Source organism: Pleurodeles waltl, chromosome 3_2 (assembly GCF_031143425.1).
Source record: "Pleurodeles waltl isolate 20211129_DDA chromosome 3_2, aPleWal1.hap1.20221129, whole genome shotgun sequence".
Taxonomy (NCBI): domain Eukaryota; kingdom Metazoa; phylum Chordata; class Amphibia; order Caudata; family Salamandridae; genus Pleurodeles; species Pleurodeles waltl.
Genome location: NC_090441.1, coordinates 182,860,446 through 182,882,136, shown reverse-complemented (window position 1 = coordinate 182,882,136; position 21,691 = coordinate 182,860,446). Strand labels below are relative to the sequence as shown.

Genomic DNA, 21,691 nt, shown 5'->3' with positions numbered 1-21,691 from the left:
GTGAGGGTCCTGTGTTCTCATTTAATTTTTTAGTATATGGTTTGGGCTCCCGCCAGAGTCACTATTGGTTATCGCTATTTGCACTGTTTAGTATATTACTTACCTCCGATTGGAGGGTTGTTTGTGGAATTGTGTTCCAAAAATAAAGTACCTTTATTTTTGTACAACTTGGTGTTTTCTTTCATGTGTTTAAGTGCTGTGTGACTAAAGTGGTATTGCATGAGCTTTGCATGTCTCCTAGATAAGCCTTGGCTGATCATCCACAGCTACCTCTAGAGAGCCTGGCTTCTAGACACTGCCTACACTTCACTAAGAGGGGATACCTGGACCTAGTATAAGGTGTAAGTACCTTTGCTACCCACTACAAATCAGGACAGCCTCCTACATTGGTGGTGGAGCACTGGGATAAGTACTTGCAATTGCCTTATCTCTCTGTCACTGGTGCTTTCCACAGGAAAGTGTACTCTAGACCTAGAGCTATACAAATATAAACCTAGTACAGGATCTAGTTTTTTACTTTCTTTCTAAACGACTAGGGGTTAGGTAGAGTAGGTCTTTTCTTTCCTCTCACTCTACACTGACATTCACTTCACTATGTCTTCCTCTGAGGCCACTCTGGAGTCATGGGAACTCCCTATGAAAACATGACTTTCAAAGTACTTAGAGGGCTTTGCTCAGAGAGAAGCGTAGAGGTAGGGAAGAACCCAAACAAGAATTCCCTTTTGAGTCTCCTTCTCCAGGATGACCAGAAGCAATCTGGTAACCAGGAGGAGGAAGGGGAGAGAGATTATAACCCATTAGGGTCAGGGAATCATCCTGTAGATTCAGGGGAGGGCCCTTCCCAAGATCTTCCACCTAGCAGACATACTAGTGTAGCTAGCAGTCGGAGGGGTTCACATACAAGTAGGGCTCCCTTCACACCTAGAGGTCAGGTCACTAGAGTCAGCAAAGCTAGGGAAAGATCTGCCTGTGACAATTCTCATGTCATCTCAGTTTCTGAGGGGTCCCACACTTCCACTCCAGGTAATGACGTAATAGATAGGGAGCTCAGAAAGCTGAGATTGGAGGAGGTCATTCTGAGGCTGCAGCAGCAAGCTAGCCCTAGATAGGGAGGCCTTAACTGTGGAAAGAGAAAGGCAGGGGTTGGGGTTTGTTCCCCATGTTGGCAGCAGCAGTTTCAGGAATTATGTGGTCAGGGAAGTCACAATTGATATTCTAGAAACATACATAAAATTGCTCCCCCATACAAGGTGGGGGGTGACATCCAAAAGTGGTTTGCTGCATTTGAGAGGGCCTGTAAAGGTCAGAGGGTCTCTCATAGGCAGTGAGCTGCTATTCTTTGGTTGTCCTTCTCTGATAAAGAGAGGGACAGAGTCCTCACTGTCAGGGAGGAGGACTCAGATAACTATGATATTCTTAAACATGCACTCATAGATGGTTTTGGGCTCCCCACAGAGCAAGCCAGAATAAAGTTTAGGGAAACCAAAAATGAATCCTCACAGGATTGGGTTGACTTTGTGGACTGTTCTGTCAAAGCTTTAGAAGGTTGGTTACATGGCAGCAAAGTGTCTGACTATGAGGGTCTCTATAATCTAATCTTGAGAGAGCATATTTTGAATAACTGTGTGTCTGATTTGTTACACCAATACTTGGTAGACTCAGAGCTGACCTCTCCCCAAGAATTGAGAAATAAGGCAGACAAATGGGTCAGAACAAGAGTGAGCAGAAAAGCTCATACAGGGGGTGACAAAGAAAAGAAGAAAGATGGTGAAAAGTCTCAGGACAAGCATGGGGACAAACATAAACATAAAGATTCCTCTTCAGGTCCACAACACTCCTTTGGGGGGTGGGGATAAAACGTTTTCTTCTTCCTCTTCTACACACAATAAAAAGCCTTGGTACTATGTATGCAGAGGTAAAGGCCATAGGCCAGGTGATAAGTCCTGTCCAGGTAAAGCCCCTGAGCCTACCACCACTACTATACCCACTTCAACTTCTAATGCCCCTAGTAATAGTAGTGGTAATAGTGGTGGGACTACTGGCAATAGTCAAAGTAAATGTGTGGTTGGGTTCACTTTTGGGTCCATCATAGAAACTGGGGTAGGTGTAGATACCCCCAAGACAGTTTCTGTCTCACCTGGTGGCATGGGCCTTGCCACCTTGGCTGCTTGTCCCCTTAACATGGATAAGTATAAGCAGTCAATTGAAATAAAAAGTGTTGAGGCCCAGGACTACAGGGACCTAGGAGCCAGTATCACTTTACTGGCTGAAGACGTGGTGTCACCTGCACAACACCTCCTTGGACAGAAGTACCAGGTTACTGATGTCAACAACTCCACTCATTCTCTCCCCTTAGCTGTAGTGCAACTTAGTTGGGGTGAAGTTACTGGCCCTAAGCAGGTGGTGGTGTCACCTAGCTTACCTGTCGATTGTCTCTTAGGTAATGACCTAGAGGCCTCAGGCTGGGCTGATGTAGAGTTTAGGGTCCATGCATCCATGCTGGGTATCCCTGAGGAATTGCTTCCTCTCATTTCAAGTGAAATGAAAAAGCAAAGAGGAGAAGGATCCCTGAAGCCTCAGGATCCTCCTTGCCCCACAGGTACAAAGAGTATCAAAGTATCCCTTCCCCATCCTACCACTAATGATGCCATTCCTGTGGTAGGAGATACCTCTCCTAGGGTAGAACCTGTACCAAGGGAGTCCAGAGCTACCACAGCTAAATGGCCAGCCTCCTACACCCGGATGATCAATATTGTAGCCCTCCTTTGGATCATCCCTAGAGTGAGGATGGGACAGATCCTCAGAATAATTTCCAGGGATGCATGAGCTCCCCTGCTTTGAGAAGAAATGTGTTGATCCCTCAGGTGAGTATCGTAGAGGTGAAAGGGGAGGTGGAGGATGTGGTGCAGGACAAGGTGGAGACGGGGTTGGTGGTGGAGGAGGTGACAGAGAAGTGCGAGGAGGAGGGTTAGTAAAGAATTTGTTACTAACTGTAACTCCTGTTCTCAAGTATTGGTATCTTTCATAAATTCACATGCTTGAATCATTCCCCGTCAGTAAAGTGGGAGTCCCACAGAATAATGGTAAGCAGTATATATCAGTATAATCGGCTGTAAAAGGAATACAGCGTTCAGCTTAATAGCCTATCCGTGTCCTTTTTTAAAAAGGACCAAAGTTGAACAATCACCAATCAGCTGACAGCACCCTTTAGAATACTCCCCACAGAGGCATCTTCCCTCAGATTTTCAAAACACTTGTGGGATAAACCTCACTGGGCAAGAAGGAGAACCTCCCTCTTAAAGGAGGAGGGTGAGTTTCATGTGAATCTATGAAAGATACAAATACCTGAGAACGGGAGTTACAGGTAAGTAACAAATTCTTTCTCTAGCATTGGGGTGCCTTTCATAGGTTCACAAGGTTGAATCAGAATAGTCAGCAGTGCAATACATTTCAATTAAATATACATGCATACAATAGCAGATGGTGGGTACAACATTATACATTATATTGTAAGCCAGGCTCACCTTAATGGAAAAGATGCCGAAGTACTGCTTGACCCACAGCTGTATCAGTGATCTGTGCTGAATCCAGACAGTAATGCTGGGTGAAAGTGTGCCTGCTCTTCCAGGTTGCAGCACGGCATATATTTTCAAGGGACACTATTGTGGCAACTGCTCTCGTAGAGGGTGCTCTAGTCTTAAGGGTCTGCCCGCTTTAGAATGGCAGAATTGAATGGCCGATTAATTTCACCTTGCTATGTTGGACTTATAGACTGGTCTACCTTTATCATTGTTACCATAGGCCACAAAAAGTTGATTGGTAGTACATATATATTTTGTTCGATGTGAGTACAATTTTAAACATCTCTTGACTTCAGGAGTATTTAGACTTTGTTCTGCTGGTGTTTGAAGATTGGGAAAGAAAGTCTTAAGCATAACTGGCTGATTTAGGTGAAATGCAGTAGGAACTTTTGGTCTGAACTTGGGATCAGTTCGCAGAATTACCATGGTATCCTTGAATTGCAAGAAAGTTGTTTAAATGGTGAACGCTTGTAGTTCGCGTACTTGTCTAGTAGAGGTGAGGGCAAGTGAGAGAGCCATCTTCCAGGTAAGGAATTTAAACTCAGCCCTCCCTATGAACTAGTTCAAATGGACTTTTCATAAATTGAGATAATACAGTGTTAAGTTGCCACGTAGAAGTCTATGATTTCATTGGAGGGTATGTTCTGAAAACCCTTTGAAAAAGTGGATGATTAATCTGTGTGACCATAATCAAGTAGATCCCAAAGTTCGTCTGTATCTGGAAACAACACCTAAATGCACTTTGACACAGGAATGTGCTAAACCAGATGTGGCTAATGATAATAGATATGGTAGCACCTGTTCAGAAGGAAGTGAAATAGGATGTACATAAAATTTCTTGCGCCAAAGATAAAACCACTTCCATTTGAGGCAATGGCCCTCAATATGACCTTGGCGGGCGGCTTCAGCCGCCCGCCAAGATCTGACCACCGGGCGGCCGACAATGCGGCCACACTCCAGCTGCGGTCATTTTGAGATCCCCGCTGGGCCGGCGGGCGGAAACCTGGTTTCCGCCTGCCGGCCCAGTAGGGATCTCGGCCGCAACACAGTAGCCGGCTCCTAATAGAGCCGGCGGTGTTGCGGCCGTGCGACGGATGCAGTTGCACCTGGCGTGCTTTTCACTGTCTGCATAGCAGACAGTGAAAAGCTGCATGGGACCCTGTCAGGTGGCCCCTGCACTGCCCATGCCCATCCCAGGGGCCCCACGACTCCCCGTACTGCCAGCCTTTTCCTGGCGGTTCAAACCGCCAGGAAAAGGCTGGCGGTCGGGGACTCGTAATCCCCTGGGCAGCGCTGCAAGCAGCTCTGCCAAGGCGGATTATCCCCGCCGGAGCAAAAGTGGCAGGAAACCGCCGGCCCCGGCGGTGCGACCGTGGCGCAACCGCCGCGGTCATAATGACCTTGGAAGAACCGCCAGCCTGCTGGCGGTGCTTCTGTCACAACAGCCCTGGCGGTCTTGGACCGCCAGGGTTGTACTAACCGTCAATATGTTTTGTTGGTGGAATCAACTCTAGACCTTACAAGAATATTTCGGCATTCCTCTGAAATATCTTGGTGTTTTAGTTCATGGTGCTCAGGAGCCAGGCTGATAAATGCAGAGAAATTGGGTCTGGATTAAGAACCTGCTGATTGTCCATCGACAACAGGTATACTTGAGGCTTGTGTTGAATGTGTTTGTTTGCTGAAAACATCAGGAGCTCCATAACCCAGTGTTGTCTCAGCCAACATGGAGCAATGAGAATTAGCTGGCATGGTTCATGTTTGATTTTTCTGAGAATCCTGGGAATAAGAGGGATCAGGGGAAAACCATAGAAATAAATCCCGGACCATTGCATTGAAAGGGCATTCCTCAAAGACCCCTTTTGTGGGTACCTGCTGGCGGAAAACCGGCATTTCTTGAGCTCTTGTGATGCACATAGATCGAGGTTGGGCTTGCCCCATTTCTGAAATACTGCATCTAGGATTTGCTGGTTTAACTCCCATTTGTGACAGGCTTGGATCATTCTGCTCGAGGTGTCTCCCAGAGAATGTTTGGGAGATGTTCTTCTCTTATGGTCACTTGATGAGTTAGTGCCCACTGCCGGATATTTTGAGCTTTCTGGGACAGAATCTGGGGCTTTGTACGTCCATGTTTGTTGAATTATCTCAACAAACCGGAGGTACAAAGCCCCATTAGCATGCTCCCATTAGCCCCATTAGCATGCTCATTGTGTTGTCTGTTTTTATCAACACAAAGGAGCTGTGAATTGTCAGTAGGAATGCTGGAAGAGCTAGAAAGATTACTTCAAACTCATGGAAGTTGTTATGCTGCTTTGACTGATCCTGGGTCTACTTGCCCTGAATCTTCAGGTCTTGCAAATGAGATCCTCGCAGTTCTAGAGAAGTGTCCGTTGTAATGACGTATTCTGAAGTGGGAGGAAGGAACTTTAGTTCTGCAGAGAGATTGTTGGAATTTATCTACCAGGGAAAGGCTGCTTGCATGACAGGAGTGAACTGTACAATGTTGTTGATGGATCCAATGCATGTCTAATTGATCCTGGAAGGGTCGCATTTTGAGACGAGCATGAGTATTAGGAGAATGGCCAAAGGTATCATGCCGAGCAGAAACTTGATCAGGTGAACTGAAGCAGACTTTCTTTTTGAAAGAGTATGGGCCAGAGAGGAGAATGTCTGCTGCCTGTCAATGGATAAGAATGCCTTGTTGAGTAATGTGTCTAGAGTTTCTCCCAGAAAAGTTATCCTTGTTGTAGGAGAGAAAAGAGACTTTTGGAATTTGACTGTGAGCCCCAGATTTTAAAAGAGGCGGAAACATGTGGTGCTTGCGATGGTTGGGGTGGATGGGAATGTGAAATAGGAATCCCAGAGATCAAGGCTGGTAAGAAAATCTCCATGGTTGAGAATTTGGAGAATTTCCTAAAGGGAAACTGTACAGAAAGATTGTTTCTTCAGGTACTTGTTTAGTTTCCTAAGGTCAAGAATGGGACGCCACTCCCCTAATTTCTTCCTCACGAGGAAAAAACGGGGTAAATCTTTTCACTTTTGAGAGTATGGAATCTGTTCTGTGGCTCCTTCTGACAACATGGCTAAAATCTCCTTGCGAAGAGATGAAGGTGACATGGGAGGAATTTTCTTGGTGGAGTCTGAGGTGGAATTTGAGTAAACTCCAAGGCATGGCCATGTTCGATGATATCTAGGACCCACTTATCCACAGTTATTTTGGTCCAGTGATGTAGGTACTGGGAAATTATGGCACCAACAGGAAAGTGAGTAGGGGTTGTAGCCAGCACATTGATGTTGCCACTGCTTCCTAGTGGTGTCTCTGGTGGAAATGGACTGTCTTCTTGGTTGCTGTTTAGCATTTCCTGAAGAAGGAGGTGCTCTGTATGGCTGATATTGCTGATATCCTTCACTCTATGACTAAAATCCATGGCCATGTACTCCACATAAAGGCGTTTTACGGAACTGGAGGGTTCCAAGAGATCGAGCTGTCTCCGATGTAACCTTAAGCCAACCCTGCACTTAAGAACAGCAGATCCCACCAATTGTCTGAAGCCAATGGATGCTATCCCCATTGCACAGTCAATAATTACTGATGCCGCTTTCTTACATTCCTCTAATATGTGAGTAACCTCCGTTTTCTTATCATCTGGTAGGAAATCCAGGTGTGCAGCAATGTCTGATCACATCTGGCGATCATGTTGCCCTAGGATGGCCAAAGAGTTTGCGGCTCGCATAGTGGCACTCAACTAGAGTGTGAATTTCTTGCCAATGTAGTCTAATCGCCTGCCCTCCTTGTCAGCCGGAGAAGTGATAGGGGTGGAAGTATTTTTAGATCTGTGTTGCGCAGCCTGAGAGATGACTGAATCAGGTCTAGGATGACCAATTAAGCAGGCTGGCAAATTTGTTTTTCTTTTCAATTCTGGGTAGAACCGCAGTGACGGTTACTGGTGTCTTTATGATTTTTACTCCTTCCTTCCATATGTAGTTCACAATTGGTATTGCTCTGACTGTTTTCCTGGACTGATCTTTAAAAACATATAAACAACAGTCAGTCTGTTTAGCAGGAATAGGGAGTTGAAAACGCTTGGCTGCTCTCTCCATTAATGAGTGATAACCTGCAATATCTCCTGGCGGAGAATCTACTGGTTGTGGCACTGGAGGAGAAGGTTTAGGGATAGGATAATCATCCCATTCGTTGGTGACGGTACGATTGTCTGGGATTTAACCTTCCTCTCTGTCTCCATCTTTGTCAACATCATTGTCATCATGATCAACTGAAGAAGGATCGTCCCGGGGAGGAGCAGCAAAACTTGATTGCGGAGTCATCCATGGGGTAGGAGGTGAAGGCAGATGTTATGGAGATTTAGGCACAGGCCTGGCCTCCAATACAGGCACTTGATGTGCCTCAGCTGTTTTTGGAAAGCATTTATAATAATCTTTAAGCATACTTTACAGGTCTTGCACGAAAGTGGCTTGGACCTGAGTCATGTCTGGTGGTGGAGGAGGCAAGTATGGATGACAATATTTTGCATACTGATGAGACTGATAAATGGGCTCATAATAATGTTGCTCCTCATCTTTATCCTGATATTTGACAAAAAATTCAGAGGGACTGTGAGCCGTGCCATACATTCCCTGATCCACCTCCTCTGAGTCTTGAATATCCAGCACATGAGTGGGTATTCACAGAGATACATCTGAAGGTGATGGGAAAGAAAGATGCATCCGGTGAGAAGATGGCAAAACTGTCTTCGGCGAGGTCGTTGACGGTGTGGGCAACAGTAGTGTTGATCCCCTTTTCTGTCTTGACTTTTTCGATAAGAAGGAGGTGTTTTCCAAACATTGCCCATCGACGGTGCTATTGTCGATGGTGTTGTCATTGATGATATCATCATTGACGGTATCGTCATTGACAATAGTACTGACATCGATGCCTTTGTCGATGGTGTAGGTACAGTCTTCGTCAACATTATCGTCATCGTCAACACAATGGTTCTTGTCAATGGTGTGGTCATCATCATCATCGACGAGGCGATCTTCGTCGACATTAAATCGCTCAGTCAATGATGTAGTCTTTATGGAAATGGCTATAGAAAAAGTACAGGGTTTGGATTTAGAATCTGAGGATGCCTTCTTTGATTTCTTTTGATGGGAAGAGCCTTTTACAGATCTATGGTGGGTCTTTTTTAAGGCTTTTTTACCTCGGTGAGGGGACTCAAGGTGAGACCTTTCCCTCTATCTGGAAGGCTGTGAGGAGATGGAACACTCACTACTCTCTTCTCAGAAAACACAATAGGTTTAGATTTAAGTTTTTGTAGCCATAATAAAATTCTTCCCTCACGGTCCGTGAGGCTTTTTGTAGAAAAAGTTCTACATATTTTGCAGTCTTTTACCATGTGTGATGGATGAAGGCAATATATACAATCCTTTGGAGGATCTTCTGAATGGAGCCTTTTCTTACCACAGGTGGCACAAGGTCTGAAGAATCCTTTCTTGACCAGTTCTGATATGTTGGAGCAGAGAAATAGCTTTTTGAAGATGAATAAGTTTTGAAGTACTGAGCAGAGCTCAGGAAGACTCCCTCAAAAACAATGTGCGGTGAAAATCTGAGGTAAGATGCCTCTGTTGGGAGTGTTCTAAATGGTGCTGTAGTCTTATTGGTCATTGTTCAACTTTGGTCCTTTTTGGAAAAAATAACATAGATAGGCTATTAAGCTGAACTCTGTATTCCCTTCACAGCCTATTATACTGATATATACTGCTTACTATGATACTGTGGGACTTCCACTTCGATGATGGGGAATTATTCAAGCATGTGAATCTTTGAAAGGTACCCCAGTACTGGAGAACTATGTCTCTGAGCCTCTTTAGGCTTAGAATGGCCTTTGAAAAAATGTGTGGAGCAGATTCTTCTTCAAAGGCAAACCTCTTTTTCCTCGTTTGCAGCCTCTGTGTGGGTGGACTGCGGCAGTAACATCCCTTCTGTAGGGGTTGATGGATAGGCACTTTTGTTTCTCATCAGGATGTTCTTGCAGCTTTTTAAGGTTTAGCCTCTCAGAATTGTCACAGCCAGCCATGGAAACAGGTCTCAACACCTATGTTTTTTTCAACTCCAAAAAAGGTACAGGTGTGGATGGTGCCTTTGGCCTCAAAGGGTATAGCAGCTTCTTGGTGCCAGAAGGCTTCTTTGGATCTGAGTGCCAATGAGACTGAACATCCTTTGGAGGATCCCTTTTAAAATGTAATGCCTTTACTAGATGTTAACCATAACCTGAATGTGGTAGAGGCCCAGAGTGGAGGAATTCCTTGTGCACAGAGCTAGAGGCCTGACTCTCTTAAAAGTGGTGCTCTGGCTCTGAGTACAGTCTCCTATGGGACTTGTGATGTGTTTGTGCTTCAGCCATACTCACAAGGCTTAATGTGGTCTACTTAGGACTCAGTGCAAGTGTTTGGAACCCCCTCTTCTGCCTTCTCATACACATCGGATACACTGGAGCCAATGACCTCTGGAAGGGGCTGGTGAGCAGGAATGCCTGAAGAATTGCCATCTTCTTCCTCCTCTTTTGCCGGTGGGGTCTAGTTCCCCAAAGATGGCCAGGGATTCTTTGGCTATTTGTCTTTACATCCTGGTGTAGGCCTAGCATCTGTCTCTACGATAACTAAGGGTCTTCTTATACCAAAAGGTGAAACAAGAACCACACTTGGCAATGTCATGCTCTGGGGGCAGCCAAAGATTAATCTGTGGCAGACAAAGATTACATATGTTGTGGAGGTCAAACAATGGATATTTAGTGTGGCATTGAGGATATTTCCTGAATGGCATCCATTCCATCACCTACCATGAGTGGACATTTTCCATCGTCAAAGATGGAAGACCAAGGATACAAGGCATGGGCACCCCAAAGATCGGGGACCTGTAGTTATGCAACGGTCTCCGAAGTACATTGGAGTGGAAAAGTATTAGAAGCGATACACAGTTTTTCTTGGAGGTGCGAGTGCTGGGGAAATCTTGAAGACCAGAATCATGAATATGGAACACGTTGAAAACAGCGACACATCAGAACCCAATGGAGGAGAAAACAATCTAACAGTGACATTGATGCCTATGTGCATTGCCAACTAAGGAAGGAGTCACACCTTACCTTTTAGCTCGAAACACTTCTTTGAAGAAAAACAATGAAAGGAGTAGGCAGAGCACGTGTCTACAGCCACACACACTACAAACATATTTTGCCTGTGATTTTTTTAAAGTGAATTATTTTTTTAACTTATTATAATTTTAAATAGTTTTAAATATATACCGATGTAATGTTGACATTTAGAACCATGATTTTTGTTGTTGTTGTAATATGATTGTATGGCGATATTTTTGACGTTCATATTATGTCATGGAAGTCAATTAGGTCTCACTGTGGAATCTTTTTGTATACCATGCTCTTTTCTTTCTTTGCCATTCTCTGATTTTGTTTGCGATAGGCTTGATACTCAATTCACTGCGTGAATATACATGAAGATTACACAGAGGACAAGTAAGAGTTCAGTATCTGAAACACAAGTTCTCCTCCAGGGGAATCATTACAGTCATAACCAACCCTCCCTCTTTTTCCTCACAGAAATGGTAAATGAGTTAAGCTCAGTTCTACCATGATCCTTGATCCCCATGAAAAAAAAACTGGCTTATCTACTACTGACAGAGCATGAAGTGATACTGGAGGTATGCAGTTCCTTAAGGTAGCACTGTCAGTGTTCCAGCCTTTTAGGTTGCAGTGTATTAGGCTGAATTGGCACTGTTTCCTCTCACTCTTCCTTTAAAAAAGGTCTTCATGTCACTATGCTGTATATTGTGACTTTTTCTGGTATTTAAATTAGCCTCTTTTTATGAAGAAAATAGATGGACGAGATATGGCTAAGATGGCAGATTGGTGAGCCATGTCCTTCACTTCTGTCTTAGCCTGCTGAGATTATGTATCCCAGGAACTGAAATCCATCTGGTGGAGATGGATTTCAGTGGTGCTGCAAGGGGAACATATCCCATGAAGTGGATGGAGACTGATTGATTAGAAGCCACAGCACACTGAGGCCCCAAACAGAGGCTGTGGTGCAGCGCCTTTCACTCATGGATGGTGTACCCTCCACGGAGAGGGCTCAATGCAGAGAAAAAGCAGAGTGTCATAGGACTAGAGATTTGTAGACCCTGAAGGAGAGGATCCTCTTGATGGAGAGGGAGACCTGAGGTGAAAGTGGGCTAATTCTACAACAACATATCCCTGCGTAATGCAGGAGAGGAGGCTGGAATGGAGGATCCCCAGCATGGAGAAAAGAGGGAGCAAGATGTGGATACGATGGAGGGGGATCCTGTCATGCGGCACTCTTTGCTGTGCTGGGGGTACCCTATGGAGATGCTTGCTGCAGCCACTTATAACTCAATGCTGAAATATGGATTTCCTATTTGGACTACATAGTGGCAATTAAAATGACAATACTGTTCACAATCCTATTCTTTTTCCAATTTGTTCCTCTCCAAATCAAATCAAAACAAATCAGGATGCATAGAGCACAGCTACTCACCCATAAGGGTCTCAAGGCGCTGAAGGGTTTTGTCCTCTGCGCTTCAGTTGAAGAGCCAGGTTTTAATGTCCTTCCTGAATTGAGGTAACGATTGTGACTGCCTGAGGTCCAGGGGCAGGGTGTCCCAGCTCTTTGCTGCAAGGTAGGCGAAGGATCTTCCTCCAGCCAAGGTCTTCTGTATGCAGGGTACGGTGGCCAGTGCTTGTTGAGGGGAGCAGAGAGGTCTGTTGGGGGAGTAGAAAGTGATGCAGTGGTTGAGGTAAGTGGGTCCTAGGTCATGGAGGGCCTTGTATGCGTGGACGAGGAGTTCAAAGTTAATTATTTTCTCAGTAGGAAGCTCATGGAACTTTCTTAGGTGATTGGGGATGTGTTCACAGCGGGGAATGTCCAGGTTGAGACTGGTGGAGGCGCTTTGGATGTGCTGTAGTTTTTTCAGGTTCTTGTGGGTGGTGCTGGCATAGAGGGCGTTGCCATATTCGAGTCTGCTGGTAACCAGGGCATGGGTTACGGTTCTGCGACAGTCCTTTGGGATCCATTTCTAGATCTTTCGCAGAAGTCGGAGTGAGTGAAAACAGGTGGATGTGACTGAGTTGACTTAGCAGGTCATGGTGAGTGATGAATCTAGGATGAAACTGAGGTTGCATGTGTGGTTTGTTGGGTTAGGAAGGTGCTGAGGGTGGATGCCCTCTATGAGTCATCCCAGGCTGATATGGAGGGTCCCAGGATGGAGGATCTTGGTCTTGTCAGAGTTGAGCTTGAGCCAGCTGTCCTTCATCCAGGCGATAATGGCTTCCATCCCATTGTGGAAATTCTTCCTGGAAGTTGCGGGGTTTTCGGTCACTGAGATAAACTGCTGGGTGTCGTCGGCCTAGGAGATGGTTTTCAGCCCGTGGTTCCTGGCGATGGATGTGAACGGTGCCATGTAGATGTTAAAGAGTGTGGGGCTCAGGAAGGAGCCCTGTGGAACTCCACAGCTGATCTCTGTAGGTTATGACAGGTAAGGCGGGAGTCTGACTCTCTGTGTTCTGCCAGACAGGAAGGAGCGTATCCATTGTAGGGCCTTTCCGTGGATGCCAACTGTGTGGAGTCTGGAGCAGAAGGGGGAAGTGGGAAACCGTGTTGAAGGCGACTGACAGGTCTAGTAGGATGAGAGCTGCTGTATGGCCACGGTTGAGGAGCAAGCAAATGTCAACTGTAGCAGGGAGGAGGGCTGTCTCTGTGCTGTGGTTGCTCCTGAAACTTGATTTGGGCTTGGCGTGTTTGGAGGTGGATGGTTGGTGTGGTGATGGTGAAATGAATGCAGTGGTGGTCAGTCCAGTGTCAACGGTGAAGTTGTTGCTGGGAGAAAAGATGGTGTTGAGTGTGTGTCCAGCGATGTGTGTTGGCAAGGTGACCAGTTGCTTTAGTCCTATGGTGGCTAGGTTATCGAGCAGGGAAGCGGAGTTGGTGTTGTTGCCAATGTGGTAGTTGAGGTCACCGAGGAGACCAGCGATTAGTGTTGATGAGGTGACCAGTTGCTTTAGTCCTATTGTGGCGAGGATATAGAGCAGAGAAGCGGTGTTGGTGTCGTTACCATTGTCAATGTGGTAGCTGAGGTCACAGAGGAGACCAGTCCAGACTTCCTACACCAACAACTAAAGAGGGCAATAGAGGACCAGAAAATTACCAGGAGCAGACTGATGGCATCCTTAAGGAGGGGAGGACTGGGTCTGCCTCGACATTATGAAATATTACCGGACCACCCAGCTCCACTTGATGTGGAACGGGAGTGAACTCTTACGGGCTGTCAAACGTATGTTGTTTATTTTTTAAAATATTGTTTTCTGGGATGCCGTTCATGAACAGGACAATTCAGTGCTTCTGACTGTAATTAAGATTACCATGGGGGAGAACTAGAATTATAGCAGGGTAACTAGTCCTTTTTTGACTTGTTCAGCTCTTTCTTTCAGAGACAAACCCTCAAAGCAAAACTTTATATATGAAAGAGGAAAATCTCCCTTTTCGTTGATCCATTGTTTGGTTTCAATGCAGGTAAAGCGACCACCCTGAATGGACAATCCTCCCTTAGGGGTAAATTGTGCTTTGGAAGCACCACTGTCAACAGGGAAATCCTATAATGCAGTTAAACCATCTATTGTAAGGACAATCTGCTGTGCAGGTAAAATGTTGTTCAGGAGGAACATGCTGAATTTGTCAGCCCTAGCAGTGTATGAAAGGCTGTGGTACAGCTGCATCCCTTGATTCGACGTTTCGTCTGTCTATAAATGAGGCAGGAAAACTCCATGTTTGGCAGTCAGCGAGTCACTGATTGATAGTTGTTCACTCATCCTGCTAAACTCCCTATGACCTTCAGAGGCATTCACAGAAAATCAAAGCAAACCAAAGTTCCAAGGCAGAATTAGGACCCAGTCCTCCAAGTTCCTAGACCAGCACCATAGCCTGTAGCCCGCATCTCCTCCTGATTAGGTACTCTTGCGCGAAGAATGCAGGGTTGAGGAAGCTCCACTAGTATATTAACAGTAGCCTGGCCTAAAAGCATAGGGTCTTAATAACCTTTTTAAATAAGGCTGTCAGTCAAAGGAGCTATTCAACTATCACGATGCATGCACAGTTTCAACTTACTCTCTACCTGAGCTGAGCTGAGCGTCTTTCTTTTCTTTTACTCCTTCCACAGTGAGATTAAGGACGACCATGGGCATTAGATGTGAAGAAAACGATGAGGTGAAGAGAAGTAAGAACTCAGTCTCACAAACTAAAACTAACCTCACTCATATTAATGTGGATCTGGAGGAGTCCGAAAAATGAAACAGTTACAATCAAGCATGCAGGACTATGCAAAGAACTACAGAAATGGGTAAGTTATGGTAAATACAGTGCATGCAATTGACAGTACAGGGGACCGAAGCCCATAAGTGAATGCAGCAAGATTACACTCACCTGTATCGTAAATAGCATTGAAGGTGTTTAGTGCACTTTGGCTACTGTAGACATACTCCACCAACATAGTACTTCCAGAAGACAGAAGCGAGAGGCCATTGCCCTGCCCACAAGTATTGTCCAGTATGACGGGGGATGACTTACTGTTTCCATCATAAACTCTGATGTAGTTGGACTTACAGCTCACTGAGGACTTAATGTTAAAGTCACTGACCCAAAGGAAAACCTAAAGGGAGAATAGGAAACAGTTAGGTGATAAGCCTCCACTGACAAATAGCTCAATCAGGTGTATGGTGAAACCTAATGCTGCAGCCCCATCTTACAGAAGTTCAGGTCACACAATTAATAAAAAATGGCTAAAAATAAGTCTCTCTTCCGAAGCAGTATCTGACTTTTGGAAGAGGTGAGTTAAAAGAGAATTAAAATTAAGTAACAATATTTTTCCTTGAGTTTTGTAGTCGAGGGAGACAGAGCCATGGCATCACGCAGTTCATGTCCTGTTGTCAAGGATATTGGGTAATCAGGAGGTTCTGATGTTTCAGTTATTTAAATGCTATGCAACTATCAGTCACAGAACTGGGGAAATATGTTCCTGAGGCGTGCTTACAAATGCAAAACATAATAATGAAAACAAACATTCCTGCACTGAAACTGTCTAAATATATTGTATAACATATATTTCATATGGTATTAGAGGATAAATTTCATTTGTGCCCAAAGTTTCTCCCATTCAATAAGATTCATTTTCACAGGTGCTGTAGTTTTTTGTGGTGCATTTCATATTTGTCACTTTTGAACGTACATGTATGCATGAATACACTGACGCCATGGCATTGCCCTTAAAACAACTTTGCCACAATGTACTGAAGTGTGTAACTAGGCTTCAATGCCAGTATGTCAAAATGGATGTCTACCCTACATATTTACTGCTCATTATTTCTGAAGCACACAGTCAAGCAGAGTCATGTTTGTTTATATACATTAATAGTGTTCTTGCTGCTCTTGAAGAAAACTTTCCAGCATTGACAAAAAACTGTTGCTTTTCCTAAGGTCCTCCCGTTAGCTGACAGTACGTCATTCATTCAAGTAGTTTGCAGTTGTTCATGTAACTAGTTTGTCCTGCTATCTCTGGATTTACATTTGCATTGAGTGGGCAGAATCAATATCCATGTACTGGTAGCAGAGGATGATTGCAAGGTTTGAGTACCACCTGTCTGCATTTAGGGATCTCTTTTTGACCTGTTGTTAGTTTAAGTGAATTTTCCTAGTGGAGTATTTGCTGAGTTCCTGACTGGCAGTGCTGTTCTTGAGCAAAAAGTATTCAAAGTATAAATAAGGCGGAATGATTCTTGAGAGTGGGAGTTTTCTGGTGAGTTATTGAAGCATCGTGGTCTGTGTTGCTGATGGATTGTTATGTTGCATGTGAAGTTTTTGCTTTTGCTATGTTGATTCTTGGTTCAATTGGTGTTTTGATCACTGTGAAAATGATGTACTTTTGAAATCGGTTCATCAAAATCCCAAACCTCAAAACATTTTTGATCTTGTCTACAGAAAAGGTAATGCATTTTGAAAAATGCTGCATATACACAGATAGTGATTTTTCTGAATTAACGGGTTTCTTTTTCAGCATTTGCATGCTTAATTAAATTGGTGTTATTTGCTCTTTCGTGCACAGGAGTAAAGTACATTAGCCACAGGTGGATTGCCACTCGACAGAAGTCAACTTTATTGTAAAGTGAGCTTGACAAGTGCTGTGAAGGTACTGGCCTAGTTTCAATTGTTTGAGCAATTTATTTCATTCTAACTTGCTTTTTCTTTTCATGTAGACAACAGTTAGAAAACAAATGGGACAATCAGGAGATTTTTGGAGCGAGGATATCATGGAGGGAGTTCTTCCTGTGTAGTCAAAGAAACAGCCGACAAATGAATGTTGATGAGGGAGACAAATAGATGCAGAGCCAAGAATAGGACTCGAACGAGGAAGATAACTTTTTAAATGATCTTCTGAATTCCAGACTTCCTCATACATTGTGAGGTGCATGTCTCAACAGTACCTAATACGGGTGCAGCAGGAGAGGGTACAAGTGTTCAAGCACAAGGATTGACAGCATGGGCAGTTGTGGGTGCATCAGTGAATGCCCCACATGAGAATGCGTTGATAAATTTGCCAAGTAGCAGCAAGCAGAGATACTATTGCTATCTCTCCAGTTTCTAATGATGTGTCTGCTACTCTTCGTGATGATCTTCCTATAGAGAGGGGGAATTAATATTGGACTTTAAAAGATTGAATTTGGGGAAATATTACAGGGAGCAATAGACTTAAATAGATTGATGTCTTATAATGTGGATGACAATAGATATTTCATTGGAGAAGCAGCAAGGTGTGTGAATGAAGCACATTATAAACATGAGGAATTAGCTGAAGAATGTGAGGTGGACATCAGTGGAATGAGGAATGTAATGAGAAATTTTAAAATGGATTTGACCAAAGAGGAAACAAAAGATTTCAGATTAGTGACTTTACAAGCCCACGCGAACGATTTAGTTGAGAAAGTTAAAGACTGGCGAGATTCTAGGAAGAAGTACAGGCATTAGTGGAAAAAGAAAGTGACTGCCAAAAAGAAAGATATAGAAGGAGGAAAGAAAGTGAAGGTGATTGTCGGTGATTCAGAACCTGAGACAATGTCAGAGTTTCCTCTGAAAGAAGCGCATGCCTTGGACTACAGATAACCACTTCATGCATTACGAATTTTCCAAAACTGCAAGAAGAACCTTACAAATGGTAGAAGGTAGTTAAATAGATTAGCGGCAATTTTGAAAATGCTTTGGACTGATTTGGACACATTATTTGTGATTATTTATCCTAGTAATCTATGGATAAATTGTAAGGCTGCTTTTGCTTGGCTGTATGAGGAACCAGCTAGAGGTACTCCTAATAATGCTCCATCTGAGGTGGTTGCTGACAAATACACAGCAGAGATAGAACATTTGAAAGACAAGGTGCTAGACAATGAAGTGAACTAGAGAAACATCCTGAGAGCAACGCAAGAGTTGGAGTCAGTGCATGCCTACTATGAGTGCCTTTTGCAGATTTAAGAAAGAACCCAACAACTGGTACAAGGAGGTTAATAGATTAGTGGCAACTTTGAAATCCTTTGGACTGATCTAGATACATTATTTATGATTATTATTCCTAGTAATCTATGGACAGTGTATAACGGCTGTTTTTGCTTGGCTCTATGAGGAACCAGCTAGAGGTACTTCTAATACTGCTGACAAATATGGGGCAGAGGTAGAACATTTGAAAAAGAAGGTGTTAGAGAAGTAAGTGAGGTGGTGAAACATCCTCAGAGCAATGAAAGGGTTGAAGGATTCGGCGCATACCTACTATGAGAGACTTTTGCATATTTATAAAAAAAATACAGTGGAGTTAAAGGACATGCAAAAAGAAGGTGCTAGTGGTTTTCTATTAGCTTTCATTTTTGGTTTGCATCCTGAGCCAAGCTCGTACATTCAGCAGAGTTTGATGTGCTGACACACTAATTGAATCAATGAGATCCTGAAATGTGCCAAGTAGAGTAGTGTAGGAAAATGCCACTGTGGGCATGGTTACCCCCCACTTTTTGCCTAGTGCTTATGCCAACTTTGATTGAAAGTGTGCTGGGATCCTGCTTCAAGGTACCCTTGGTAACAAGGGCCCTGTGGCCAGGGAAGGTCCCCAAGGGCTGCAGCATGTATTATGCCACCCTGGGGGACCCCTCACCAAGCACATGTACTCTGCCTATGCAGCCTGTGTGTGCTGGTGGGGAGAAAAGGGCAAAGACGACATGGCACAAATCACTGCCGGTGGCATAGGTAAGTCACCCCTCTAGCAGGCCTTACAGCCCTAAGGCAGGGTGCACTGTACCATGGGTGAGGGCATAGCTGCATGAGCAATATGCCCCTACAGTGTCTAAGTCCATGCTTAGACGTTGTAAGTGCAGTGTAGCCATACTGAGTATATGGTCTGGGAGTTTGTCATTACAAACTCCACAGATCCATAATGGCTTCACTGAATCCTGGGAAGTTTGATATTAAACTTCTCAGCACAATAAACCCCTACTGATGCCATTGTGGGATTTATCTTATAGATTCCCCCTGTACTGTAGCTAAACTGTTAGTGCAGGACTGACCGGTCTGTGCCAGCCTGCCACTTTCAGACACATTTCTGACCACATGGGGTGAGAGCCTTTGTGCTGTTGGTGGTGAGAAACAAATCCTGTCCAAGGTGGAGGTGCTTCACACCTCCACCCTGCAGGAACTGTAACACCTGGCAGTGAGCCTCAAAGGCTCAAGCCTCGGGTTGCAGTGCTCCAGGGCACTCCAGCTAGTGGAGATGTCTGCCCCTAGACAAAGCCCCACTTTTAGCGGCAAGTCCATATGGAAAATTAGGGAAAACAGGGAGGAGTGACCACCCCAGCTAAGACCACCCCTTAGGTGTTCAGAGCTGAGGTGATCCCCTCCCTGGAGAATCTTCCATCTTGGTTTGGAGGAGAGGGACCAATAGGGTTAGGTTTGTGCCCTCCGCCCCAAAGGGTGTGGGCACAAGAAGGGTGCAGCCACGCTCGGGACAGGAGCCATTGGCTACTGCCTTCTGACCCCTAAAACACCCCTAAATCCAGGATTTAAGGGCCTCCCTGAACCCAGCTCACCAGATTCCTGGTGACCTGACAAGAAAGAAGAAGGACTGCTTAGCTGAACCTCCAGCAGAGAAGAAGGAAGACGACAACTGACTTGGCCTCAACCCTACCGGCCTGTCTCCTGCTTGAAAGAACTTTCAGAAGAAAAGCGTCGTACCCGGCGGGCACAGCAAGCTCTGCCAAGCTCCAGAGGACTGCCCTGCACCCAAAAAGACAAAAAACTCCAGTGGACAGCGGCCCTGCCCAAAAAGAAACAACAACTAAGGACTCCAGCCCCACTCCAGATGCGTGATTTCTGACTACTCTGCACCTGCCGCCCACAGCCCGTGTCCAGCTGGCCCAGCTGACTAGAGAAGATCCCCAGGTGATACTGAGCAAGTGACCTCCCTGGGTTGACATCCCCACCCCTACACGACGACGCCTGCAGAAGGAATCCTGAGGGTGCCCCTGACAGCGAAAGCTCTGGGCAAAGATATACAATGACTGAAAGGCCACTTCACTCGCAGCCCCCAGGCTTGGAGAACCTGACCTCCGGTGCAGCTACGTTCAGCAGACGGCCCTTCTCCCTGTCCAGCCTCTGGTATGCCTGAGTCGACCCTTTGGACCTCGTCTGCAGCATCTGAGTGACCCCTGAGGTCCCCTCATAGAGAATCATTGGAACCCGACACCTTGTTTGTACCCTGCACCCCGCCGCCCCATTGCCGCTGAATGTGTACGTTTGGTGCCTACGTGCAGCCCCTTCAGTGCTCATCTAAACCCCCCAGGTCTGCCCTCCACATTCACGAGGACTTACCTGCAGGCAGGCCTGATTCCGAGTGCCCCCAGTCTCCATAGGAGCCCATGTAAAATTTGCCTCAACTTTGACCTCTGCACCCGGCCGGCCCGCATTGCTGGTGGTGGGTGTTTGGGGTTAACTTGAACACCAGCCTGAGGACTTCCTAACCTCCAGAGACTGGAGCTGTAAGTCAAGTACTTAACTGTAAATCGTACTAACTTTTCTCCCCCCCAGGAACTGTTTCTAAAAATTGCACTGTCAACTTTTAAGAGATCATTGTCAATATTTCCAAAACTGTATAACTTATCGTTTTCTATGTACTATTGATATATGTATGTAATACGAATCTATTGAAGTGCTTACCTGCAACTTGAATCTTGTGGTTCTAGAAATAAATTAAGAAAACATATGTTTGCTATATAAAAACCATTGGTCTGGAGTCAAGTCATTGAGTGTGTGCTTCTTCTATTGTCTGTGTGCGTACAACAAATGCTTTGCCCTACCCTCTGATAAGCCTAACTGCTCAACCACACTACCACAAAAGAGAGCCTCAGTATTATCTACTTTAACCTCTGTTAAGCCTCTGGGGAACCCCTGGACTCTGTGCACACCATATCTCTTTTTGATTTAGTATATACAGAGTCAGCTTCCTACACTTAGTGACCCCCAGCGACGAGGAGAGCAGAGGTAAGTACCTAGTCTTCCCAATGACTAACAAGAGGTTTTAGAAAATGGATTGTGCAAGAACAAGACCAGACTAGAAGAAACCAAAAGTAGATTCTGGAAGAAGAGGACCTGCAAAAGAAAGGGACAGGGTCCAGTCCAGGATGGAATGTCCAGTTAGGGCAGGAGCCACTACCCACCCTTTTGTGGATGAAGATCCAGGTCGACGGGAGAAGAAGACCAGCTGTGGAGCCCAGGAGCTGAAAAAGAGTCCTTGGAGCAGTGCAGATGGTGTCCTGTGTCAGCTGACAGGTTGCAGATGGTCAGTGGTTTAGGAGAACTAGCAAGAATTCTTAGCAAATGCAAGAAGAAGCAAAAGAAGATATGCAAGGCTGAAGAGGACAAGCAAGGTCCAGGGGACTTGACCCTCGGAGGGGAGTCCGGGCTGACCCTCAGCAGTCAGGAGAGCCAGCAGAAGCAGTCGCAGC

The 21,691-nt window shown here is 45.1% G+C and overlaps 1 protein-coding gene across 2 annotated transcripts in view; it reads right to left on the bottom strand.

Annotated features, from left to right (window-relative positions):
• Window positions 1–21,691, bottom strand: part of LOC138286661 (astacin-like metalloendopeptidase) — a 518,669-nt gene that overhangs the window by 315,882 nt on the left and 181,096 nt on the right. For both annotated transcript variants that reach the window (XM_069227126.1, XM_069227127.1), the window contains exon 10: window positions 15,087–15,312. In XM_069227126.1, the coding sequence (XP_069083227.1) occupies window positions 15,087–15,312 (226 nt within the window). The remainder of the gene's footprint in view (window positions 1–15,086; window positions 15,313–21,691) is intronic.